Source organism: Danaus plexippus, chromosome Z, assembly GCF_018135715.1.
Source record: "Danaus plexippus chromosome Z, MEX_DaPlex, whole genome shotgun sequence".
In the NCBI taxonomy this organism is placed as follows: Eukaryota; Metazoa; Arthropoda; class Insecta; order Lepidoptera; family Nymphalidae; genus Danaus; species Danaus plexippus.
The window spans coordinates 3,972,031-3,994,478 of NC_083559.1; the positions used below are offsets into that span (position 1 = coordinate 3,972,031).

The 22,448-nt window shown below is 28.8% G+C and overlaps 1 protein-coding gene across 2 annotated transcripts in view; it reads left to right on the forward strand.

The window, feature by feature from the left end:
• LOC116778102 (uncharacterized) overlaps positions 1-19,484 on the forward strand; it is a 42,679-nt gene extending 23,195 nt beyond the window's left edge. For both annotated transcript variants that reach the window (XM_061526044.1, XM_032671977.2), the window contains exon 7: positions 12,683-19,484. In XM_061526044.1, the coding sequence (XP_061382028.1) occupies positions 12,683-12,800 (118 nt within the window). In that variant the 3' untranslated portion in view covers positions 12,801-19,484. The remainder of the gene's footprint in view (positions 1-12,682) is intronic.
• The last annotated feature ends 2,964 nt before the right edge of the window (positions 19,485-22,448 follow it).

Here is a 22,448-nt window from a genome sequence, read left to right on the forward strand (position 1 = left end):
CCTAAATTGGCATGACGGCTATCATATTCACTCGTTACCCACATCTGACATGTTTTTTGGTCGGATTTCAGTTTTTGAATACCATGTTATACAATCGTTTTAAATAAAGCGACTTTATAAAATGTAACAAGCCTTTGTTATAGTTATCGCGTTGAGTGTTTTTTGTTTCTTTTTTTTTTTCTGTTTTTAATATAGTTTAAATCAAAACAGTGACTTCATATTTAACTTTCTATATGGTATTGTTGTGAACGTATTTATTTGATTGTAAAAAAAAACAATTGCACTGTTATTTAGGTTACTTGTTCAAACAAACATGATACTGAAATAGTATGTTCGGAATAAAAGAATATTGGAATGTTATTTTGTCTGCGTTGCCCTCCCACATGCACCTCTTTCCGTGTGCAAACTAGTTTCTAATTGCGGTTTTGTCCACTAACATGTACATATTAAGCGAGTTAAGCGAGGAATATGTTAACACGCATACAAACATACATATCAAATACAATACCATTATGCTGTGAAATATTATGGAATACCTTACGCAAATATTAAAATTTTCTTTATTGCTGAAATTTAATATTTGAAAAAATTATCTTAAGGTAAATGATGCATACTAAAAATTCTCAGATAATATTAAAATTATGAGATTGTTGACTTTCATAACTAATTACTTATAGAGTATTATGAAAATTTTAATTATTTTATATAAAAATACTCCTTTGTAATTATATTCTTATCGGAATTCTGAATAACATAAAATTGTAGCAATATTCTACTTTGAAAACTATAAATTAAAATAGGAATAACTTCTTATTTACGCAAGTTCAAAAATATTCAGTCAATTTCTTTGAATAATATTATCTTGGTTAATTTGTTTTAGAGATTCGATGTCTCATTAAAATACATTGCTAATTTATATATAACAAAGTAACAAAGATATGTAGAAATTCTTACTTTGTCTTTAAGTTGTGGACAATGTGAGACACAATTGATACGAAAATTTGAATATTAACGTGTATATAAAATATTCGTGTATTTAATAAACACGATATCAACTGTATTAAACAATTTATATGTGTAAAAAAATAAAACATTAAACGAATTGTAAAGGAAGGATAAGAATAAATTTTAGCTCATAAAATTTCCCAGACGTTAATCGATGTATAAAATTGATTTAATAATGTTCATTAATATAATCAATCGAAAGTTTCTCAAACATAGTTAGAAATTTAATTGAAGTAGCTTGGTGTATACACTAACTTAAATGGAATTTCCATTACAGAATCAAATTAAGTACATACCGATACTCTGATTTCTTTTAATATTTTCTTGTAATTTGATTAGTTATGAGGATAATAATAATGGTGTCGAGAACGGACTTGTTGCATATTATATAATACTTACTTTTTAACTCATAAAATGTTTGATACATTGCATCAATATTATTCGATGTTGCATGCTGTATCTGCGTAAATGAAAACATTCTAAAAATTAATTCATTTAATTTGATAAGAATTTTATTAGAGCTTAGAGCTTATCAAACCAGAAACTTGGCGGTTCACTTAGGAGTTCTAAAACAAGTAGAACTGAATGTACTAAGTTTTAAACAAATAATATTAAAGTGAATCCCAGTAATAAGTTAACTCAAGTATATGAGTTTTTGAGCTATCTATCTATATAAATATGATCGCTTAATTTTCTTGTTGAAGATATGTAACTATTTTTTTAGTTCATTAGTTCATTTCATAAGTGATAAGACAATGGTCATCAAAATTAAAGTGTATTGTCAAGTAGTACGGAAACTTTCAAAAGGATACCTTTAGTCTTTAAAAAAAATTACTTCCTTCTATTCTGAAAATAAAAGAATGACTGGCTAAAGATTTTCCCTTTTTCGTTGCGCTTACGGTCAGATTAATGTTTTATTAGCGACATCAAAATTTCTTACTAAAGTAAAGGAAATTGTAAGTAACTATATTTTTTTAAAATTCCAGTAGCATAAAATGTTACCTTTGATAATATTAACACTAACTAAACTTACTTATTTCATTCCTTTAAAGTTTTTTTTTGGCACATATATTTTACAAACATCACAAAACTACTTAAAGACGTGTCATGAGAGTTTCTGAAATTTCATAATGTCTTGTCTTATTGATAATTGACTTGAATAATTTTTGCTGTTGTTTAATATAAAGAGAATGCATATGATACTATAAAAATATGTCCAATATAAATAAAACAACTTTTCCTCTTTGAAATTATTTTTAAAAATCTATGAATTTTTCTTTTAGTCAACATTAAACCATTACATAACATTTTTCGCACGAAAAACGTTGATACCAAATTATTCGCTTTTTATATTTTATTATTTCTTGTAATAAATTCACAAAAATATATTTTGATATTTTTTACAGGGATTAAAATAATAAATGATATAACGTTCAAAATAAAAAGGGAGTAATATATTAAAATGCCTTAGATAAAATTTTCCTAAGAAATCTAATAGAAAAGTCACTACCATCTTTGAACGCGTGAATTATAATCAGTGTCCCTTAATCAGTCTTTATGAGCCGGGTAACCCTGTGCCCTTCAGAAACTCTGTAACTTTAAAGACAAAAGCTTGATTGATATTAACATACTATACAAGTTTTTGACGTCCTTTCCTTTTATTTTATTTTATACTAAGATTTCCGTAAAAGTTCTAAAATTTTCTGTCGAGACCGAAAATTTGTATAAAATTTTCGGTCTCTACAATTTACTTCGAAAGAGAAAAAGCAAATTTACCCGCACTCGATCGCCATTGCCGTTTGGATATTTACATCATAATAGTAAAATGCGAATTATTACTCGCAACTCATAGTAAAAGCGGGCTCAGTTTACTTAGTATCTCTCAGACGATGACGGTCACTGTTCTATATAAGTTGAAGGCCCATTGTAGAAGATAGTGCTGCTAAAATATTTTGGCAAATTGAGCATTCCTCTCATTTTATATTTATTTTTGGATATTTCTAGATCCAATGTTGAATTGCATATTATTTATTCTTAAAGTATGATTCCTCTATCCTCTGTTTTATTGCAATCTAAACAGGAACAATGTGATATGTCAACAATTTTAACTTTACCAAATAAAGTAACATTGTATCAGGTTGTTATCAACTTTTTGTTTGTTCTGAATTTTGTTTACGTGTTATATTAAATATGAATGATAAAAATACCATATCCTGCTTCTATGTGGCTGTGATATTTAATTTCGCGAGCTTAGAAATCATTTTATTGTAATTTTATAGTCGAGTTCACAGTAAGCAATAAAGATAAAAAGCTGTTACTGACTTCAATATGAAGTTCATAATATTACATTTTTAACAGCTCCTGTTTGATGGCAATTTTCTTAAACAAGCTAACTTCTTTTCAATTTTACTTCCTGATTATGGAAAATGTCACCTCATTTTCAATGTGAAAGAAGAATAGTTTCTTTTCTTTGGGAATGCTTAAGTTAGACGGTTCGCTAAGGTTTTTTTGGAACTTGACAAGCAGAACTAAACCCAAGCCAAAGGTTAGCTTTGTAAATATGCCGGTAACTAGAACATTTCCAACTTCCCAATGTAGCTCGAATTAACCCTAAGAATTTTTCATGTCTGTAAGAATTTCCCTTAACGTGCTCAACTTAAATTTAAATCTTCTATCCCGGTATGAGTCCCAGTTATTTGAGAAAAGCTGTTGTTATAGAAGACTTATGCATAGCGAGATATATAACAGTTTGTATACATGTATCTTTAATATAAGAAACTGTACGTTCTTGGCATTTTATAACTTTTTCGTATCTCTGATTCCTTTGTTAACATTGTCGAAATTAAATTATGCTTCTGGCACGAGTAGTCTGGCATTAACAAGAAAATGGAATTTATGATATCCAAAGACCAATTGAAGGAAGTATATGAGAATATATGTGAAAAAATATAATTGCGAAACAGACGAACGTTTGCTCATTAAACTATGAATTCAACACTTGTAAAATATTAAACCCAAAAACATATTTTATATCATATCGTTGGAATATTTTTTCGAACTAAAATAAATATCATATTATAATTATGTACTTTCGTTCGTTTATTGAGTTGAGTTCTCAGGAACTCTTTAAAATTTAAAAAAGTATGTTCATGTGACTGGAATTTAATAATCATATCGTATTTTCATTATATATATGTATACTGGGTACCTATTTAATTTTGAGAATTATTAAACTTATATTATTATATCTTTCAAATGGTACGCCCGATTTAGATGATTTAAAAAGTAATTTCATATACTGATGTAGGCTTGAAAACGAAGTATTTTATTTTGATAAGACTTAATACCGTATTTATGTAAACAGCTTTCCAATAAACGCTTTAAGAATGCTAATTTTTAAAAGTTGTAAAATGGATATAGTATGTTATCCTTAAGGTATAGACATATGCCATCGCGGACTTTTCTGTACACCTAAATAAGATACACAATTCCACCATATATTATTTTGTTATATCTCAAAGACTTACGGCAGCGTTTTCGTTAAAAGCTCTCAGACGGCTCATGTATTCCCGATATCTTCAACAAATATCGTTAATGTACACACAAGTAAATACAAAACTTAACAAATTATATACAAAAGCCTTCCTCGAGAATCACGCTAAAGAGTGGTAATGATTGTTTCATAATAATCGGTGCAGTAGTTTTTCCGTTTAACGCGAACAGACAGACAGACAGGCGCGGCGAGGGACTTTGTTTTATATTATGTATTGATATATGTTTTATTATTTAGGTTTAATTCTATTACAACAATGTTGTGCATTTTTAGTAAAGTTCAATTAGTTATATTGAGGAAGTCATGTGGAATAAATTGTATTCAATCATGTTGAAATACAACATGATTCAATATTCAATATTTTGACGTATTCGCCACGGGCAGTATTTGATAGAGAGGTGAAATGCACTGGTACAAAATTGTTACTTGTTCATTGTGTTATTATTAATTAATTTATTATGCTATATTTTGTTCTCTTCATGCGTAACTGGTGTTTATTAATATCATGTAGAGTATGCCGTCTTGGCGTCTTCTGCCAATGATATTCTTATAGTATGTCCAGTTCGTTCAATGTGAGGCAAGTAAAAGTGTGCAGTATACGCCAGTTAAATATAGGGGTATAGAAATAAATGACAATCAGTTACACGTACATTTCCAGTCAAAGGCAAACTCCGTCTGCCATATCAGGCACTGGAACAAAAGACCAGAATTGGAACTGTTATTTGGCTTAACATCGAAGCCCCAGGCCAGAATGAAAAGTTCTAACAAATAAATTCGGCTTTCGTGAGTGTGTAAAACGTTATATTATATTATATGTCATTCAGTGGCTGTGATGTTCTTTTGGTTAAAGATTTAAAACCCAATTTCTTATAAAATTATTGTATTTATAAAACAACCGAGTACAGACTCGAAACAAAGTAAAATGAAGGGGTAATTGTAATAATCCTTGAAATATATATGTATTTAAAGTCACACCTGTAAAAATATTCATGCTTTTTGAATATTTTTTCGGATGAAGTTGACAATGAACACGGTTGTTAATAGAGTTGGCCCACCGTAAGGCCGTTGGTTTGACTTTTTTATTTATTTTGTTTTCATCGTGAACAATGGCCTTAAAATTGATTTGTTCTGTGTTCCAATTCCGCACTATATTTAATAACATACTAGATCTCTTCGAGAGGTTATCGTTATCTCATAAAAGTAAAAACTAAGTCCTCCTATATATTAATAAGAGGCTAATATATTTAAAAAGAGGCTTTAAACGTTCATTCATTGAATTGTTGTGCCTTTTATATTCTATAACTTTGCTTCAAGGCTTTTCCTTTTCTGCTCACTCCCCTACAATGGCTTACAATAGACTTCGAACATTAGATGCGATTATCGTAATTAGATGGTATCTGCAGCCAACATCAATACACTGTCTATACATAAACCATAAACTCACTATAGTCATATAGGAAATTATATTTGAAAGTGAACGACAAAAAATTCAGCGATCAAAAGATTTAATGACATCCTACTTTAATTAATAATAACAAAGCAATTGAAGACTATAGTCTGTTTGTGTTATTGTATGTGTAAATCAATCGTTGTATGTAAGTTATATATAAATTTATTAACTGTCTTATAAGAATGAGACTCAACATATTACATAAATAATTTGTTTCGTTTAGCCACAACATCCGGGCGCACCTGTGCAGCTGTGGTAAGCAACTAGTGAGATTATGTTTCCTAAACTTTAGTACATCAAAATGCATTATTCTAACGCTACGCCTCTGAATACATATTAATTATTATCCGTCGATAGTTTAGACGGGCTTTTAATCAGCAAGAAGTGCTCTTAATAACGGTTCGATTTTCATATTTTCATCTCTACAAGACTCTCGGTTAAAGGGTTTTTAATCTACGAGGTCTTAGTTAAAATAAAAAATACATTAGTAAAGTAATTGTTGTCTGGAAATTATATATATATATATATATATATATATATATATATAATGATTTAAATGAAATTAAAAAAATTTAAAAGATTTTAAATGTAATGAATTGTGCGATGTTTGTTCATAATGAGTTTTATATTTTTACCAATTCTTTTTTTATTTATATAAAATGATATTTTAAGTGCGTGTTATTGCTTACTTGTATTTTCGCTGTGTAAGAAATATAATAACATATTAAATATAGTAATTTAATATGTTATTAAAAATTATTAATTGTTGACTGTACTGTTTTCAATTACATTCTTAAATTAGGAAAAACCGAAGGAAATGTTAGCAAGCTCGCCCAGCTAGTCATTAAAACCACGGATCTCAATTACACGTTTTTAGTTTTAATTTTTTATGAAACTGTTCAAATATAGCGTGATATTAAATTTTGGTTTACAAATTAATATTCGCTCGCTTTACAATATCATTATAATCATATTTATAAAATTTGTATGTTTTGTAACATTCAACTAATGCGATTTATGTGAATATAATTATTGCCGAAACGCTATTCGTAGAACTCATAAAACTCATATGGGAAACAAAAGTCTGGTTGCGTCTAGATTTTGTGCCTCGGCATGGAAAACGAACGAAAAGGAGAGTGCAAACGTATATTTCGTGTTTTAAAACGTCCTGGATTCTGACCTATCATGTATAACAATTCACGAAGGAAGTTTTTATTCGAAAGCAAGCGAGAGGATTAAACGAATTTTTTGGCAGGAGTAATTTTATTTGACTTTTTTAGCAGAGCTTTCTAACTGTAGTCATTTAGAAGTTAATCGTATTGCGATCTTTTTTTTTTTTTTTTTTTTTTAATTTCACGAACTTTTCATTTATACTGCAATTAATTTTTAAATAAAATTATAAAATACATTTTTGTCTGTGGCAATGTTAGAGTAACTATCTGAGCTCTATATAGTGTGCTAATGATAATTTATGATAATTTCCGCATTTTCCTAACGAGTCCACCCGGTTGGACTAATCTGAGCTGTTTAATCACACAGTAACGAGTTTTCTACGGATTTGCTTTAATGTACTGTTTATCATTGCTCTGAGTGCAGTTTGAAAAGCTTTTCATCAGATTAAGTTTAAAGTTTGTAATGAATTATTCTCAGACGAAACATTTGGTTTAAATTTACATTGTTTTAAATGGAAGCGATATAATCCGGTTTAAATTAATGTGTTCGGATTCCATTGAAACTAGCAAGGTTAAGGTAATATGTGTAATTATATATATATATATATATATATATATATATATATATATATATATATATATAATGTATATTTTTTTTAAATACACTTAGATTAAAGTATTTGTGAAGTTTAAAAATTCTTTTTTGACATCACAGCAAGAGCGTGAGCAATATTCATGCCCAAAATACATACACAACAAAAGCAATTAGAAATATCAGAGGAGAAATGTGGTCGGTTTTCTTGTTGCTATTTCATGCGGACGTGATCTATTCGACAATGTGGGCCAATTAGTCTCTGAATATAAAGAATAAAAATGTTTAATTTTTTTGTTTATACTTTGAAACATAGTTTAATAACAAATAAATGCTTTTATTTATATATAACTCAATAAGTATAATTTAGAAACCTTCGTATATTTCTTGTCGTTACTTTACCGGATTAGTCGAACGGCACGTTGCATCCCACACATTACACACCCTGGCTTAACACATACTGAAATACCTTATTGAATTGTTCAAACAAAGCAGATTTAAAGCATCTTCAAGCATCGAGCTAACAATAATATAATCGTTATTTTGAAAGCACCATTTGAAAGTGTTTTAGAATATGCTAATAAAATAAAAATAAAAAATTGTTAACATTTCATTTCAGCGTATACCGAAATGACATACACGTACCACAATAAGCAGAGTTTCAATTATTATTAAACAATGCAAAATATAAAAACGTTTTACGAACCGAAAAAATGTGAAACAAAAATTTATATTTATAGTTTATAAATGTATTTTTAATGCTTTTTTTTTAAGAGTAAATCTTTTTCTCCCGATCTTTTATATGTTATATAACACTAATGGTATTTTGTTAAAATTTTCAGTTATTAAGCATCTTCATCGGTCTTTACAAATTTATTCTTAACACAGTTTCTTATATAATAACAAATCCTTCAAACCTACGTTCTCTTTCCCAAGAACCAGCAACGTTCATCAAGGAATTACTTCAATTTTAACCTGAAACAGATAGAATGAAGGATGGGAAACACAATACTACAATTTGTATTTATGTTATTTTTATATTCTGTACGAGGTTATTCTCAATAAAAAATATTTGTTGAAATATAAAGAGATGTATGCTATTATTCATCGAACAAACGGAACGATAAAACAAATGTAAAACAATCATAGCTTTGGACTACTGATTTATTATATATGCACGAGTGGAATTGGCTGATAGTTGAAGTTTTTATTATAAGCATATTCGCCTAAGGAAATATTTACAATCTTTGTTGATTTTATGTTACCAAATTGATATAAGTATTCGTAGTCGTATTAATAACCAATAACTGTACAAACAACGTTTCTCCAGTCGTGTGATAATTACGTGGGTTCAATTAACAACCACATGTTACATGTTTACGCAAGTAAATTATAAATTATATTTGTGTCGCTTATTCCAATATTCATTTGTTTTATTGGTAGCTCGTTTGCTTTAGCCGCTTTGCTGGGCAACTATGACGCCTCTTACATAAATGAGTGGAGTAACGAGCTTAACCAACTACACTACACTGCGGTTTGGCGATTTTGTCGTGTAATATGCTTAAAAGGTATTAAAAAACATAAACGCATTACAATTTAATTGTTGAATTAATATAAATGATTTGTACCTTTTAAATATTAATGTGTGGATCCGTTTGAAGCCCATCTGACAATCAAAGCCATTGTCAATTGAATTCAAAACTTATTTGAGGTTTGTTCACGTCACGTTTTCTGGGAACTTTGTTGATCGTTCTTTGATTGTGTTTATGATATATTGCTATTTAACGAAACTATCATGTAAATTTAACCTTTAGAATGGATTACTCTAAAATTGATGGATTAAAATAAGTCTTATTTTAAGAAAGATTTAAAGAAAAGTCGACATTCATAGTTGTATATTTTGGGTTTAAAATGTTGACAATTTCTTAATTTACTTTAGTAGTTTAATAGAACTAAACTACTAAAGACTTTTACATATATATACATATTTATATATAAATGGAGTGATTACAGACATTACTATACATATTATAATACAGTGTTACGTTGCGTCACATATTTTTTTTCATTGCATGTGCTTCTCGCGTAGATGCGCTACAGCGGAGCTATTTACTCTACGTTTGCATAAAAATATCTATTCCCTTAAACAAATGATGGAAAAGTTAAAATTGAAAATAACCATGTATATATTTTGGATGTTTGAATCCAATATGTTTGAAATGCTCGACATATGTAAATAGCTTTCTAATAATAATGATTGGCGTAACTAAATTCTGATTCACTGTTTGTTTGTTATATCAGATACAGATGTTTTAAATGTCAGTGTTTGCATGGCTTCTTAAAAATGAGATATATTTAAGAAGTTTATTATTGTGGTTATAGAGATTATTTGAATTGAGAATTAAGTCTACAGTGACGTAAATAAAAAATACATTCGTTTACGTATAAAATATTTTCATACGTACGGAACAATCAAATAAATCGTTTCCATGGTTCATTTTGTTTTAAAACAAGTATCAAAACAAACCAAAAACTGACAAAATTCTTCGATATAAATATGAAATCATTCAATGCAATTAACGCTGAAGTTAATAGAGATTTTGGTTTATTAGATGTGAAGATTATATATGTTAAATAAACGGCAATTTAATATGATTGCGGAAAATGCACTGCTAATAATGATTCATAATTTATAACAAGTCTCGCGTGATATCGGAAACGGTGTTCGATTACACCGACGGTACATCCGACCGATAAATAGGAGGGAGGCTGGGGTGTGCATTCAACTGTTACAATATTGTACCAGACAAAAAAAAATATATGTAAGAGATACAAAGGATGGTAGCGGACTTATAAACAGTGTTGATACAATGTACACTCAATACCTATAATTAACTAGCTATACATTAATATTATATTAGGAAAACAACAAGGATTTTAAATATTGGATCTCGTTGAGAGTGATGTATAAAAAATACTTGTTGTATAAAAAATGTACAAATATTACTACAGTAATTTTTATGTTAATAATGATATGAGTTTTAATAGTGGATTAAATTGGTTTTCAGCTTACATATTCCTCTGAGACGTCCTACCGGATGTTAATATGTCTGTTTTCAAACAGTCTAGGAATTACAATTGAAATTTCAGTCGCAATTTTTGTTTGTTGTCTACAGTTTTGAACGAGATATTTTGCATGAATTTAAAATTTTCTCTATGTCGTTAGGTCCGTTTGTCGTTTAGTCGAATTCTTTCTCATAGAGATTTTTATATAAGTATCGTAGTGTGAAAGGTGTTTTGAACACAGAAGGTTAAAATTTTGTCTTAACAGTATCATAGAATCTGCAAGATAAGTCAAGTATAATATAAATAGATTTTCATCGGGTCAGTTAAAATATAAGCTCCGATGGCGAGCGATCTCTTCGATAACCTCGCAATGAGTGTCCATATGTCTAGGTGAGAAGAAAAGCAAGAATTTCGCAAAACATCTCGCTTTATATAATTGTTACGTCATTTGAAGCTTACATAAAACTGTTTCAAAGGACTGTATTCCTTACCAACTTCCTTTTTTATCAACGTCAACCAAGTATTACATAAAAACAAAAGTGGGATCTACATAAAAATACCATGCATAATATTATAAATCTTAAATGCAAACATAATTATATTTATTAATTTTGTATATTATTCATACACCGCACACGAGCCAATACTATATTTGAATAATGTTTAATAATGTTCAAAGAGGCAAATTTATCTTCCAAACAATATTTGTGTTATAGGTATTAATATTTGACCATTACAAGTACCAAGTTTTACCTTTGAAGTAATAAAAAATACGTGTAAACATCATCATACAATATAAAAACTAGAATAAGCGGAATAGCTCAAAAAAAAAATATTTTCACGCAGTACTTATTTACAATACTATCGAGTGAAAAAGGGCTATCCTATTTTTAAAACAATTTTAAAAGGATAGGATTTAATTCAGTTTTGTTAACATATTAAAGAACTACAATAGAAGTTAATAGATTCGGAAAAGCTCTTATGTGACTGGGTTTATCCACTGTTCTTGTGAAGATAAATTCTCAAAAGTTTTTCTTTTAATCTTTTCCTCTTGTTCAAGATGTTCTTAGACTACGTCGTCGTATTGTACGTCGGATATACGATCGACCACCTGTCATTTTATATTGCCATTTCATATTATAAAAGAAAACCACATAAAAAATTCATGCACATATCAAATATTTAATTGAAGCTTAATAAAAGCAAAGGATACGCCAACAGACGTGTTTTATTTATTATCTATATTACCCAGTCACATTTCAATGGTTTGGAATTAAATTACCAGGGAAATTAAATTTACTACAGTACAAAAATTTATTCTCTTTATGTTTTCAACTTTCACTGAACTGGTTGTTAACAATGAAATTTTAAAATGTTGTAGAATTGTCGCCACAGTCATATCAGTTAAGACTTAATACTTTTAGTGTATAAATATGTAGAAAATGTAAGATTCGAAATTTAAACATTTTTAATTTTGGAGTTTTTCATTTAAAAAGAAAATAAGTTTTTTGAAATAAATATCACGGAGCACAATGCATAGAATTGGAACAAAGGAAACTAAGTATAAATTTCAAACTTGCCATTGAATTATTTTCGCAGGATTAGATTATTTTCTAGCGACATTCGTGGAAGGTGGCAGACCTAAAGGAGCTTAAACTATGAATGTTTTTATAGCACAATGATGCTAGTATGCATTTCAAAGATTATGAACCAAATTCTAATACTAGAGGTAAATAGATAGACAATTATAACCTTGTATATACATTATACGGTATATACTTTCTTATTACGGTCGTTCCCGGTTGAATTTTATAACATATATTTACATGGTCGTCATGTTACAGGTTCGTCATACTAAAGCACGTGCGTCGCGATCTGATCAGCAGCCTGCCGCTGCCGAGGCGTCTCCTAGACTACCTGAGCGCCACCCACTACTATTCAGAGCTTTTGGCGGAGATATAAGGACCCTCGCTGGAAGCCTGACATTTTATAATTAGACACGGGTCTCCATGAGTTTATCACTATTTATTGATTCTGATGTCGTATGTGTATTTTTCTATTAGCTTAAAAATATTCATACGTTCTATCAAGTCACCACTGTGAGTTGTTTCTATGTGACTCGGACAAATGGTAAGTGATATAGGAGTTTATTAAGATTCTTTCTGCTTTCACTAAATTCGTCCAGTATATTAATTTTCTTTAATGACAATTTAGAGCCTATAAGTAACGTAGGTGGTAATGTAATTTGATGAAACAGTTAGTTCGCATAATTATAGTTTACAGAACTACAGACGAGTCGCGTAATGTAATATCGTGTCCCTGTTAAATAATTTCTAGCATCAATTGAAGCACTTAAATAAGCTACGTGGCATTATAAAATATCACAATTTTAAACTCGCGCACAACATTTTAACATATTTTACATTCTCTACCTCCATATATGAAATACAGATAGCTCATTCGGCGATTGGATGATTGCTTACTTTGAGTTTGTCTGTGCACGAGTCTTTTTACTTATAACATACCAGGCTGTGGAACTAAGCAGTATTATAATGTAATCAATGTGAGTCTTGACTCGACGCACCTTAAAGTGTAAAGTGTTTTATTGCTATTATTCAATTAGACGTAACTTATACATGTATGAATATTTAAAAACGCTCTTTTTTAGTTTTTCAATCGCTCAATGCATCTTTATAATGTATATATATCTTTAATAGAATGTCGGACTCATTCGTAAATGTAACAATCATGTGTTTATTTTTGTCGTCATTACGTTTCTATTCATTTGAGTTTTCATGCGTTCATACTAGGATAGCTGTTGATTTTTTAATATGGGTATAATGAAGTATTCTGTTGTTGTATGACAGAACACTTTCCTGGTTGTGTCGTTTACATATATATATATATATATATATATATATATATATATATATATATATATATATATATATATATATGTAAATATATATGATTTGATTGACGAATACAAGACATTCTACTATACCGCGTGTAAAGGAAGTTTTTCTTTTAGTACATTTGTATAATATTCCTAATATAACGCCTTTTAAGTAAAATTCTGTATATAATTTGTAAATGTGTTTTTAGATTTTAATAATAATATTATTTTTTTTCGTCTATTCTTAGCCTCATTACGTTTTGTATATTATTAATGCTTATAGTAACTTATTATTTCAAATAAGCCAAAGATAATTGTATATTACTGAATTGAATATTATTTAATGAAAATAATTATTTATTAATGGGAATCTAAAATTATTTAGGAATATGCGTTTTCAGTCCGATACCAATTAATTTTGCGCTAATTTTAATGAAAAATTCTATATATATAATTAATGTTTTGTAGAAAAATTAATATTGATTAAATTATATGTTTCAAATAGAGATCGGCTGATAACAAAAAACGCATCATTAAAATTATAGTATTTTTTTTACATTACTATTAGAATTAACGATTGAAGCGACGTGGTTGGAAAAAAATATTTATTTTTTTTTATATATTGAGCAAGTAAATATAACTTGTGACAATGTTACAGTCGAATAACAGCAAAGTGGTACCAAATTCAGTTTTTTTTTTATCAATAATGTGTCATTCGGTGGTCTGTTGGTATTTAACAACAGCTGATTCGGATGTAATTAATTGTAATTAGTTTATCAAAATGACCGAATAATGTTTACCTATAGCTGTGAATGTCCGAATAGAATCGAATGAAAAAAGTTAGCCCGTACCGAAAGCAGGTTCTAAAAATGAATTTACGATCAAATAGCTCAGAGAGGAACAGTTTGGTCATCAGTTCGTGTAAAGTGAACTCACCCAACCAACAAATTTCAGTCGGACGAAGCCAGTTTTTTTTTTTCATAAATCTTGCATCGACGATTATCATTTATTGATTTAAATGTTTCTAGAATGACCCATAAAATTATATTCTTGTAGGTTCATAGCAACACCGGAACTTCATTTAATTACGAGATATGAATGACTTGTAATATTACATACATACTGGTCATACGATTCATTGAATAGACTTCAGTTATGTCAATATTCGTTCGGTTAGTCTCCTGACTGACAATCTGCCTTTGAAGCGAACAGGATGTCTACATATATGATATAGAACTAATACGCTGTAATAACTGAAGCATATTTAATATTTTCTACAATATTATGTATTATTAACATAATATTATTTTAACATTAAAATTACGTTTCGTTTAATCAACTCATTTGTTATACAAAAATTTTTTTTGGTGTATTTGGTTTGTATTTAACATTAATGGCTGGCGGGGAGTTACGTTTGTTCAATACATTCTGTATAACTACTATGTAGAGCTAGATGTCATTCAGGAAATTGGCGGGACGGTGCCTTTTAGTACAGGGCTTGCTTGTTGATTAAATGACTAATTGAGACACGCGTGTGCTAAATATTATACTATAACATAGAATATCCTCTGATGTATCGTTTTGAGTGACATGGAAAATGATATGATGTGTTCGTCACGTGTTAATATTACATAAATAACATATCATTAAGTGTTTAAAGCGCGGGAGTGTTTGACGTGGTGTGACGTTATAATGTTAAAAATAATTAGTACAAGTGAAGTTCATGTTCAGTCAATACGCATGTGGATAGATGTCGATTGTTTAAGCTTTATTATTATCAGTAAAGATGATACACGTCACAGATGACATCGGAATTGATGACGCTATACAGTCGTTTAATAGGTGATCGTTTTCGCTGAAATTAAAAAAAAAACTGTTATGCACATGAGTACAAATAGGATTCTTGCCAAAGTAGCCTAACTATTGTGAAAAAGTAGATAGTTTCTGCCGCTTTTGTATGTTTACGATTGTGAAGTGTGTAGTTTTGAAGCAATAAAACTTTTCCAAGTGTATTGTTAACGTGAAGTCACATTTTCGCTGTAGTTTAAGCGTTGATCCTTTGTAAATCTGCAGAAGTATAATTATTGTTTATTATATTTTATTTTCCATTAAAAACTATGTGCCAATTTTATCGGATATCTTTAAAGTTTTATTATTTTTCGATGGTTGTCAATTTTAGTGCGAAAATTCGCTTTAAATACTCTGAATTGTATGTAAGGACGTAATAATTTATAAATACTATTGCAGATCGATATTTTTCGCCATCTTTTGTCAATCATACAATTGTATGTGTAATGTGGTATTAACTGTAACGTTTTATCGGTGTAACTTGATGTATTTCGTTGTAGAGGATTACGAGTTCTTTTAGAATTAAAGTAGCGTTATTCAGGCTTGCAAACGAAGTTTGAAGTCTGTATTAATCCATTTAAGAATATTGTTTACTAGCAACATTATAACCGCTATAAACTAGTTATCATGTTTACGATTATCGCATGTGTGTTGATTCCGCTGTGGTATATGATAAAATATTACAACGTTTAAAATTATTATACTGTAATGGATAATTCAGTAGTGGGTACGTTAGTTAATACAAGTTAGAAAAAACCAAGCTTACTATGAATATGCTTTCAACTTATTAAACTACATGTAATAAGAATTTTAGCAGATTAAAAATTTACTTCCATCCTATACTTTGAAAAAATTATAAAAGGGATATTTTTTTTTTTTTTAATGAAGTCAATTTTAGTTTTGCTTTAATATATTTATATTATGAACACTTTGATTATTCTATGTCAATTAACTTAATATGTATGGGCATTATTTAAGCTATTTGAAATGTATTTTTCTTATAAAGATACACTAGGTCCCGGCTGCTGCGAACTCTGTCCTATATTTCTGTTAGGTCACATGAATAACTGAATCTTGATAATTTTTATGTATTTTCGAAAAACTTCTGTTCCGATTGAAATAATTAAAAATTGTTTTGCATGAATACGATTGTTTTATGTCATTATGTTTTATTGATTATATAACATTGTAAGGGATCATCTTAATGTTAACGGGGTCACAGTCTATGTGTAATAAAAATTATAAATCACGTCTAAAACTTATTAACCCTTCCGAAATCATATTTTTTTTTGTATAATAAAATGTTATATATCGTCTTGTAATTATTTTACCTTTGTATAATAATGTTTTAAATATAAAAACAGAAGTGTGCATCATTTGTAGTGTAAGTGTGTAGGGACAGTTTGAGTCCTCGCGTAAATCGTTTTTATTATGATGTGTCTTAATAAATTTTCCAATAATATGGATTCATGAAAAACATGATTCTCTATATATAGGATTCGTTATAATCAATTCTAAATTTATTCTATTTACTAAAAAAAAATAACAAATAAAATAGTATCCAACGCCTTATAATTATAAGTACATATAGAAAATCGTATAAAATAAACAATTTTATATATTTTATGCTAGGATTTTATAAATATATCTGAACAACGTGAAAATTAACATAATACATAGCATGACACCGAGACTATGTAAGCCAAATAAAAAGGTGTAAAAAGTTTTGTATTGTTCAGAGAAATTGGAATATTCAGCGATCTATTTTCGAGCATTAAATCAAGGCACGTAGTTCCTGAACGCTGTATGCTAGTATGCAGAACTTTACAAACTACGGCCTGTATGAAATCATGCCTCGCGATCTGTTTCTAAATAGCAGCTTATGTTAACAATACATAGGTATTGCTTGATTTAATGCGTTTCGTTTGAGCTCTTACAGTAAAGTATTCTGGACGGTTCAGATGAATCAAAGTATATATACGCCATCCAGTTTCTATATGTTAGTTTCTAACAAAAAATCAACGAAAGTATGGTCAGTTTAAGATAGAGGCGTAAGATGTAAATTATATATTCTCGTGTCATATGAAATAAAATCAGATTAACACGACGTTCCTTGAAAAAATTTAGTCGCTTCATTAAGTTTTAGACGATTCTACCTTCTACGAGGACAGTCTAGCAATTCTAATTTTCTATCCCGCGATGATAAATCTGTCAATAACCTGTCTATCATCCCATCCCTGATAAACAAGCGAGTAACATTTTGATAGATAGAACAACAATTAATTCTGCAAAATCGATCAAAATTATAAACATCAATATAATCTTACATACAAAATGTTTTATAATAATCCAAACCCAGTAGAAATTTTGTTGAACGTAGTAAATGTACTCTCTACAATATTCACTTACAAGGAGGTTGATACAATTTACTGATATTAGATTTCGTCGTAAATAATGCAATAAAAAAATAACAACTGTAAAGTTTCACTTTAAATATCTAAAAATATGTTCGTTAGCATTGAAAATTATACTGACCTCATAAATAATGAAACCTAGTATATAAACTGGCCAGCTCAAATCGAACGGAAGATGTTATGCAAGCTTGCTTGTTAAGTGTTGTTATTGTGCAAAGGAAAGGTATATTTAATTCTGTTCATATGAAGAAACAGTGAAATATTGAATGTTACAATGTATTAGATTTAACATTGTTATAAAATAACTATCAATATTTTTATAGTAGAAATATAATAATCGACATTCTAAAACATTTATGCCTTTCATAGTGTGTACTTACTTCTATACCGCTTATCTATAAGATGATTTACTTACTCCACTTAAAGGAAACGGACTTTTATGACTCACTTTGTACTTAAAGAAATGATAATTGCGTTGTGATGCACGCCTGTAAAGATTTTAGTAGATGCACGTCTTGTATACATTAAAAAGATTTCCTAGAGAACTCGATAATCCTCATACAAACGGTTACTTTTAAATAAATCTAACACATATTCAAGTGCTTTGAGTGGAAATCCAGTAGAACTCATTCGGATATGGTTTTATGAGAAACCTAGGACATTTCTTTTTTCATAACAATGATTTGAGACGATTTTGATTTCGCACAATATTAAATTAATTCATATACATACATATATTATTTTATAATAATCAGCAAACTGCATACTTGTGTATCTTTTGTGTAGTTGATGAGTTTGAATATTTATCATTTTTAAGGTATTTTTATTGTATGTAAATTAGATAATGTATCTCTGTAAAAGTACAACATTGTAAAAAAAATATTCGTTTATTGTGTGAGTAGATATCACAAGCTGAATTATAAATCGATATTCATGTAAGTGCTTGATGCATTTGTAAACGACAGTTTGTGAAGAGCGTCATGACTCTGTTCCAGGTAAACAAACTCTATGTAGAAAATAGATGATTTTTTTTTATGCAAAAGCGTGTATAAAGAAATCGTAATATATGGTATACATTGTTTTTACTATGTAGATCGTATTAATGAGGGAGTTAATACAATACGGAGCCTTACAGTTAATGTTAATATAAATTCTATTTTCATGACGTTTATCTACACGGGTGAGATGTGATGCTCGCATTGTTAATTGTAAATTAAATGAGTCCCAGGATTTGTTTGATGTATTTTGGCAATAAACTTGTGACTGTTCTTTATGTTATGTTAGAAGATTCCATTGTACATTGTGAGGTGAACTTTATTTTATTGTATGAAGTTAGTAGTTCAATATTTATTTACTAAAGTTAAATTTTCGATCTGTTACTGTATAATTAAAGTTACTGCCTAAAGCACTTTCTTAATCCTTGACGTAAGATAGTTCATTCTGTTTTATAAAAATTGTAATCAAAAATAAATAAATTCCATGATAATATGCAGTGATGTTTTATTTCATAATTTTCCTTTGAGAACGGAGCGTGTTTAAGATTTTGAATTAAGAAAAAAACAAGTAATAATTACATATTTTTGAGATGTAAATGAGCTAATTCCAATATATTTATTAACAATAAAGAAAATTTGATACAAAACATAAGCGTATTGTAATTACATATCACACTTTCTATCTTCTCAATGATAAATTACAGTGTAGAAGTAAATATTTTATTTGAATGCGATAAACATTATTTAAACAGCATTGTTTTTTATGTAGATAAATATTATAAATTTATTTATTTAATAAGGTGTTATACACACAATAATATATATATATATATATATATATATATATATATATATATATATATATATGTAAAGATAGTTCGAGCTTTTACAGTAACATATATATAATAAAACACCGCTACCGTTTCAACTTTTCAATAAAGAAAAAAAACACAAAAATATGGACGGATAAATTGAAATGTCAGAATAGACTAACATTCGTATGAAAACTAACATTCTGCTATAAAAAGTGAAAGCAACAAGATTTTGCTCAATAAAAGAAATAACTTTTTGGAAATTGTAAATAGTTGTTATGCAACCGTATAAAAATACAGTCGTTATAAAAAATTTAGATATGAAATGCTTAAGAACTGTTCCTTCATGAACAAGGTTTTTGAATCCATCCGACTAATGAAAGTTTGATAAAATCTGGTATAAATTTTAGAAAAAGGAATGAAGTTATTAGTCATATCAGGCTACTTGTTTCCACAACCAGTTATCGAAACGCGTCATACGAACGCCACGACCGTGTTTGAATTTTCAAAAGAGTGCACGCAAACCTGTCCTTTACAAAAAGAAAGGTAAAATAGAAAAACAAAGAAAGCAAAATGATAACATTTGCGACTCAGTTCCAAAAAGGACGAAGAATGTGTTTTTGTTCTTAAGATCAATACAGTTGTGGTTCTCTTATGATAAAATATTTTGTTGTGTCCATTATTATTTCGTTTGCATTTTTTGGAACCCTGTTTACTGTAATAACAAAATCAAAGTTTCTTCAGCTGTATCACTGTATTATACACTGTTTTAGTTTACTTAAGTCTATTCTTTTAATAATTATAGTTATTCATAGTTGAAAAAAATTCAATATATTTATTTTTCCTCATAGAACTTATTTATATATGACTTTATAGTCAAGCTTTCAAATAATCGGATTTTACATATCTACAAGAAATTTGAACTGGAAGATACACTCGTACAATATCGTAGGTTAAATATAAATAAGCAGATCATTTTACACAAATAGACTGAACTGAAAAATAAGAAATATTTACTTATTTTAAAATATTATCATTTCTACTTAATATCGTATATAATTAATAGCAGACGATTTTCAATTTATTTACTATAGCACAGTCACATACTCTTATAAAGTCTCTATATTTTTAAAGTATGTGCCAGCAAACGGTCTCTGTATAAACAAGTTTATTGCATCAATGCTAACGGTCAGGTGTTTTGAAGATACGTCCTCTACTCTGCATAAAAAAAACGAATCTACACAGGTATACTGAATATAAATCTCGAACGAGATTTATTTTACACTGTAAAAAATCACAAAAAAAATATGCCACAAAAGGCTTTAGCTGGATGAGTATGAGGAAATGTGTCCGCAAATGAAAACTGGTTCAAAACTTATGGTTTAATATTGACTTGATTTGTAAATCCAATCATGTAGTTCAATGGCTGATCAGTTTTGAGATTAACGTGTCTGTAGTCAAAGCAATATATCACAAAATTATGTTATTTTAACGTAATTTGAACCTAGTGGAAAACGTGAATTGATCAGTACCCTTAATATAGGACTGCGTGGTTATACTACATACGAACCGTTTTCCGTTTCTCTTTCAATAATCTACGTTAATATGATAATATGCGAAGATTTATGAAGTTAAAACAATGAGAATTTAAGAATAAGGGGGCGTCCATAAATTACGTGAGGTGTTTTTTTAATTTTCTGTCCCTCCCTCCCTCCTTGGTAAGATGTCGTGAGATTTTAATCAACCATCTTTCACAACTCCCAATCTCAAGTGAGACTTTTCAAAACGTGGGTTTCTTACGTAAACACGTTGGATTATTATTATAAAAAGAAAAAAAGAATGGCTTAGTGTTTTTATTTACGACTGGTTAAGATCAATTGAATTAGGGAATGATCTTAATCGTATTACGATTACGCTTAAGATCTAAATTTTAAGCATGTACAATCTGGATTTAATGGACCAAAATAGTATAATTTTGGTTTTCCGTTTCATTCAGAAAAAGAATTGCGTGATATTTCCCGAGACTCCCGTCCCTTCTAACGTAAGAATAGTTGAGATTTGACTCGACCCCCTCCCCCCTTAAACATCTCAGGTATTTTATGAACCCCCCTAAGCATACTGTTTGATTTTGTTTGTTTCGATATACGAGTCTCAAGTGCAGTACTGTCAAAAATTCAGACTTAGCCATAGCCTTACAAGTTATGATTGCGCTTCATCTGTACAAATCTCACTTTGATTCAATGTGAGTTGTGTTTTGATATTTAACTTTATTGACCTTGACTATTTATTATTAGTTTGAAAATATGTTTTAAATTAGTTAATGGGATTATGATTTTATTTTTTTATTTATAGTTAGTATAATTAAAAAAACTTAGCTGTCCTTAATATCATAAAAATAGAAGAATCGATAAAAAAAAATATCAATATTCCGAAAACATGAGCAACAATAAACTATTTTAAGTAAGTATTTTGAAAAAATCAAAGTAAATACTTTTTTAACTTAACAACGAAAAATATGAAAAAAAGATAACGTATTAAAAATATTATATTTTTGTAGACAATAAATACAATCAAATTGCTTATATTTTAGTACTACGTCACATGTAAAATATTTGAAGCTCGAATTAAATTTAAAATATTCTACA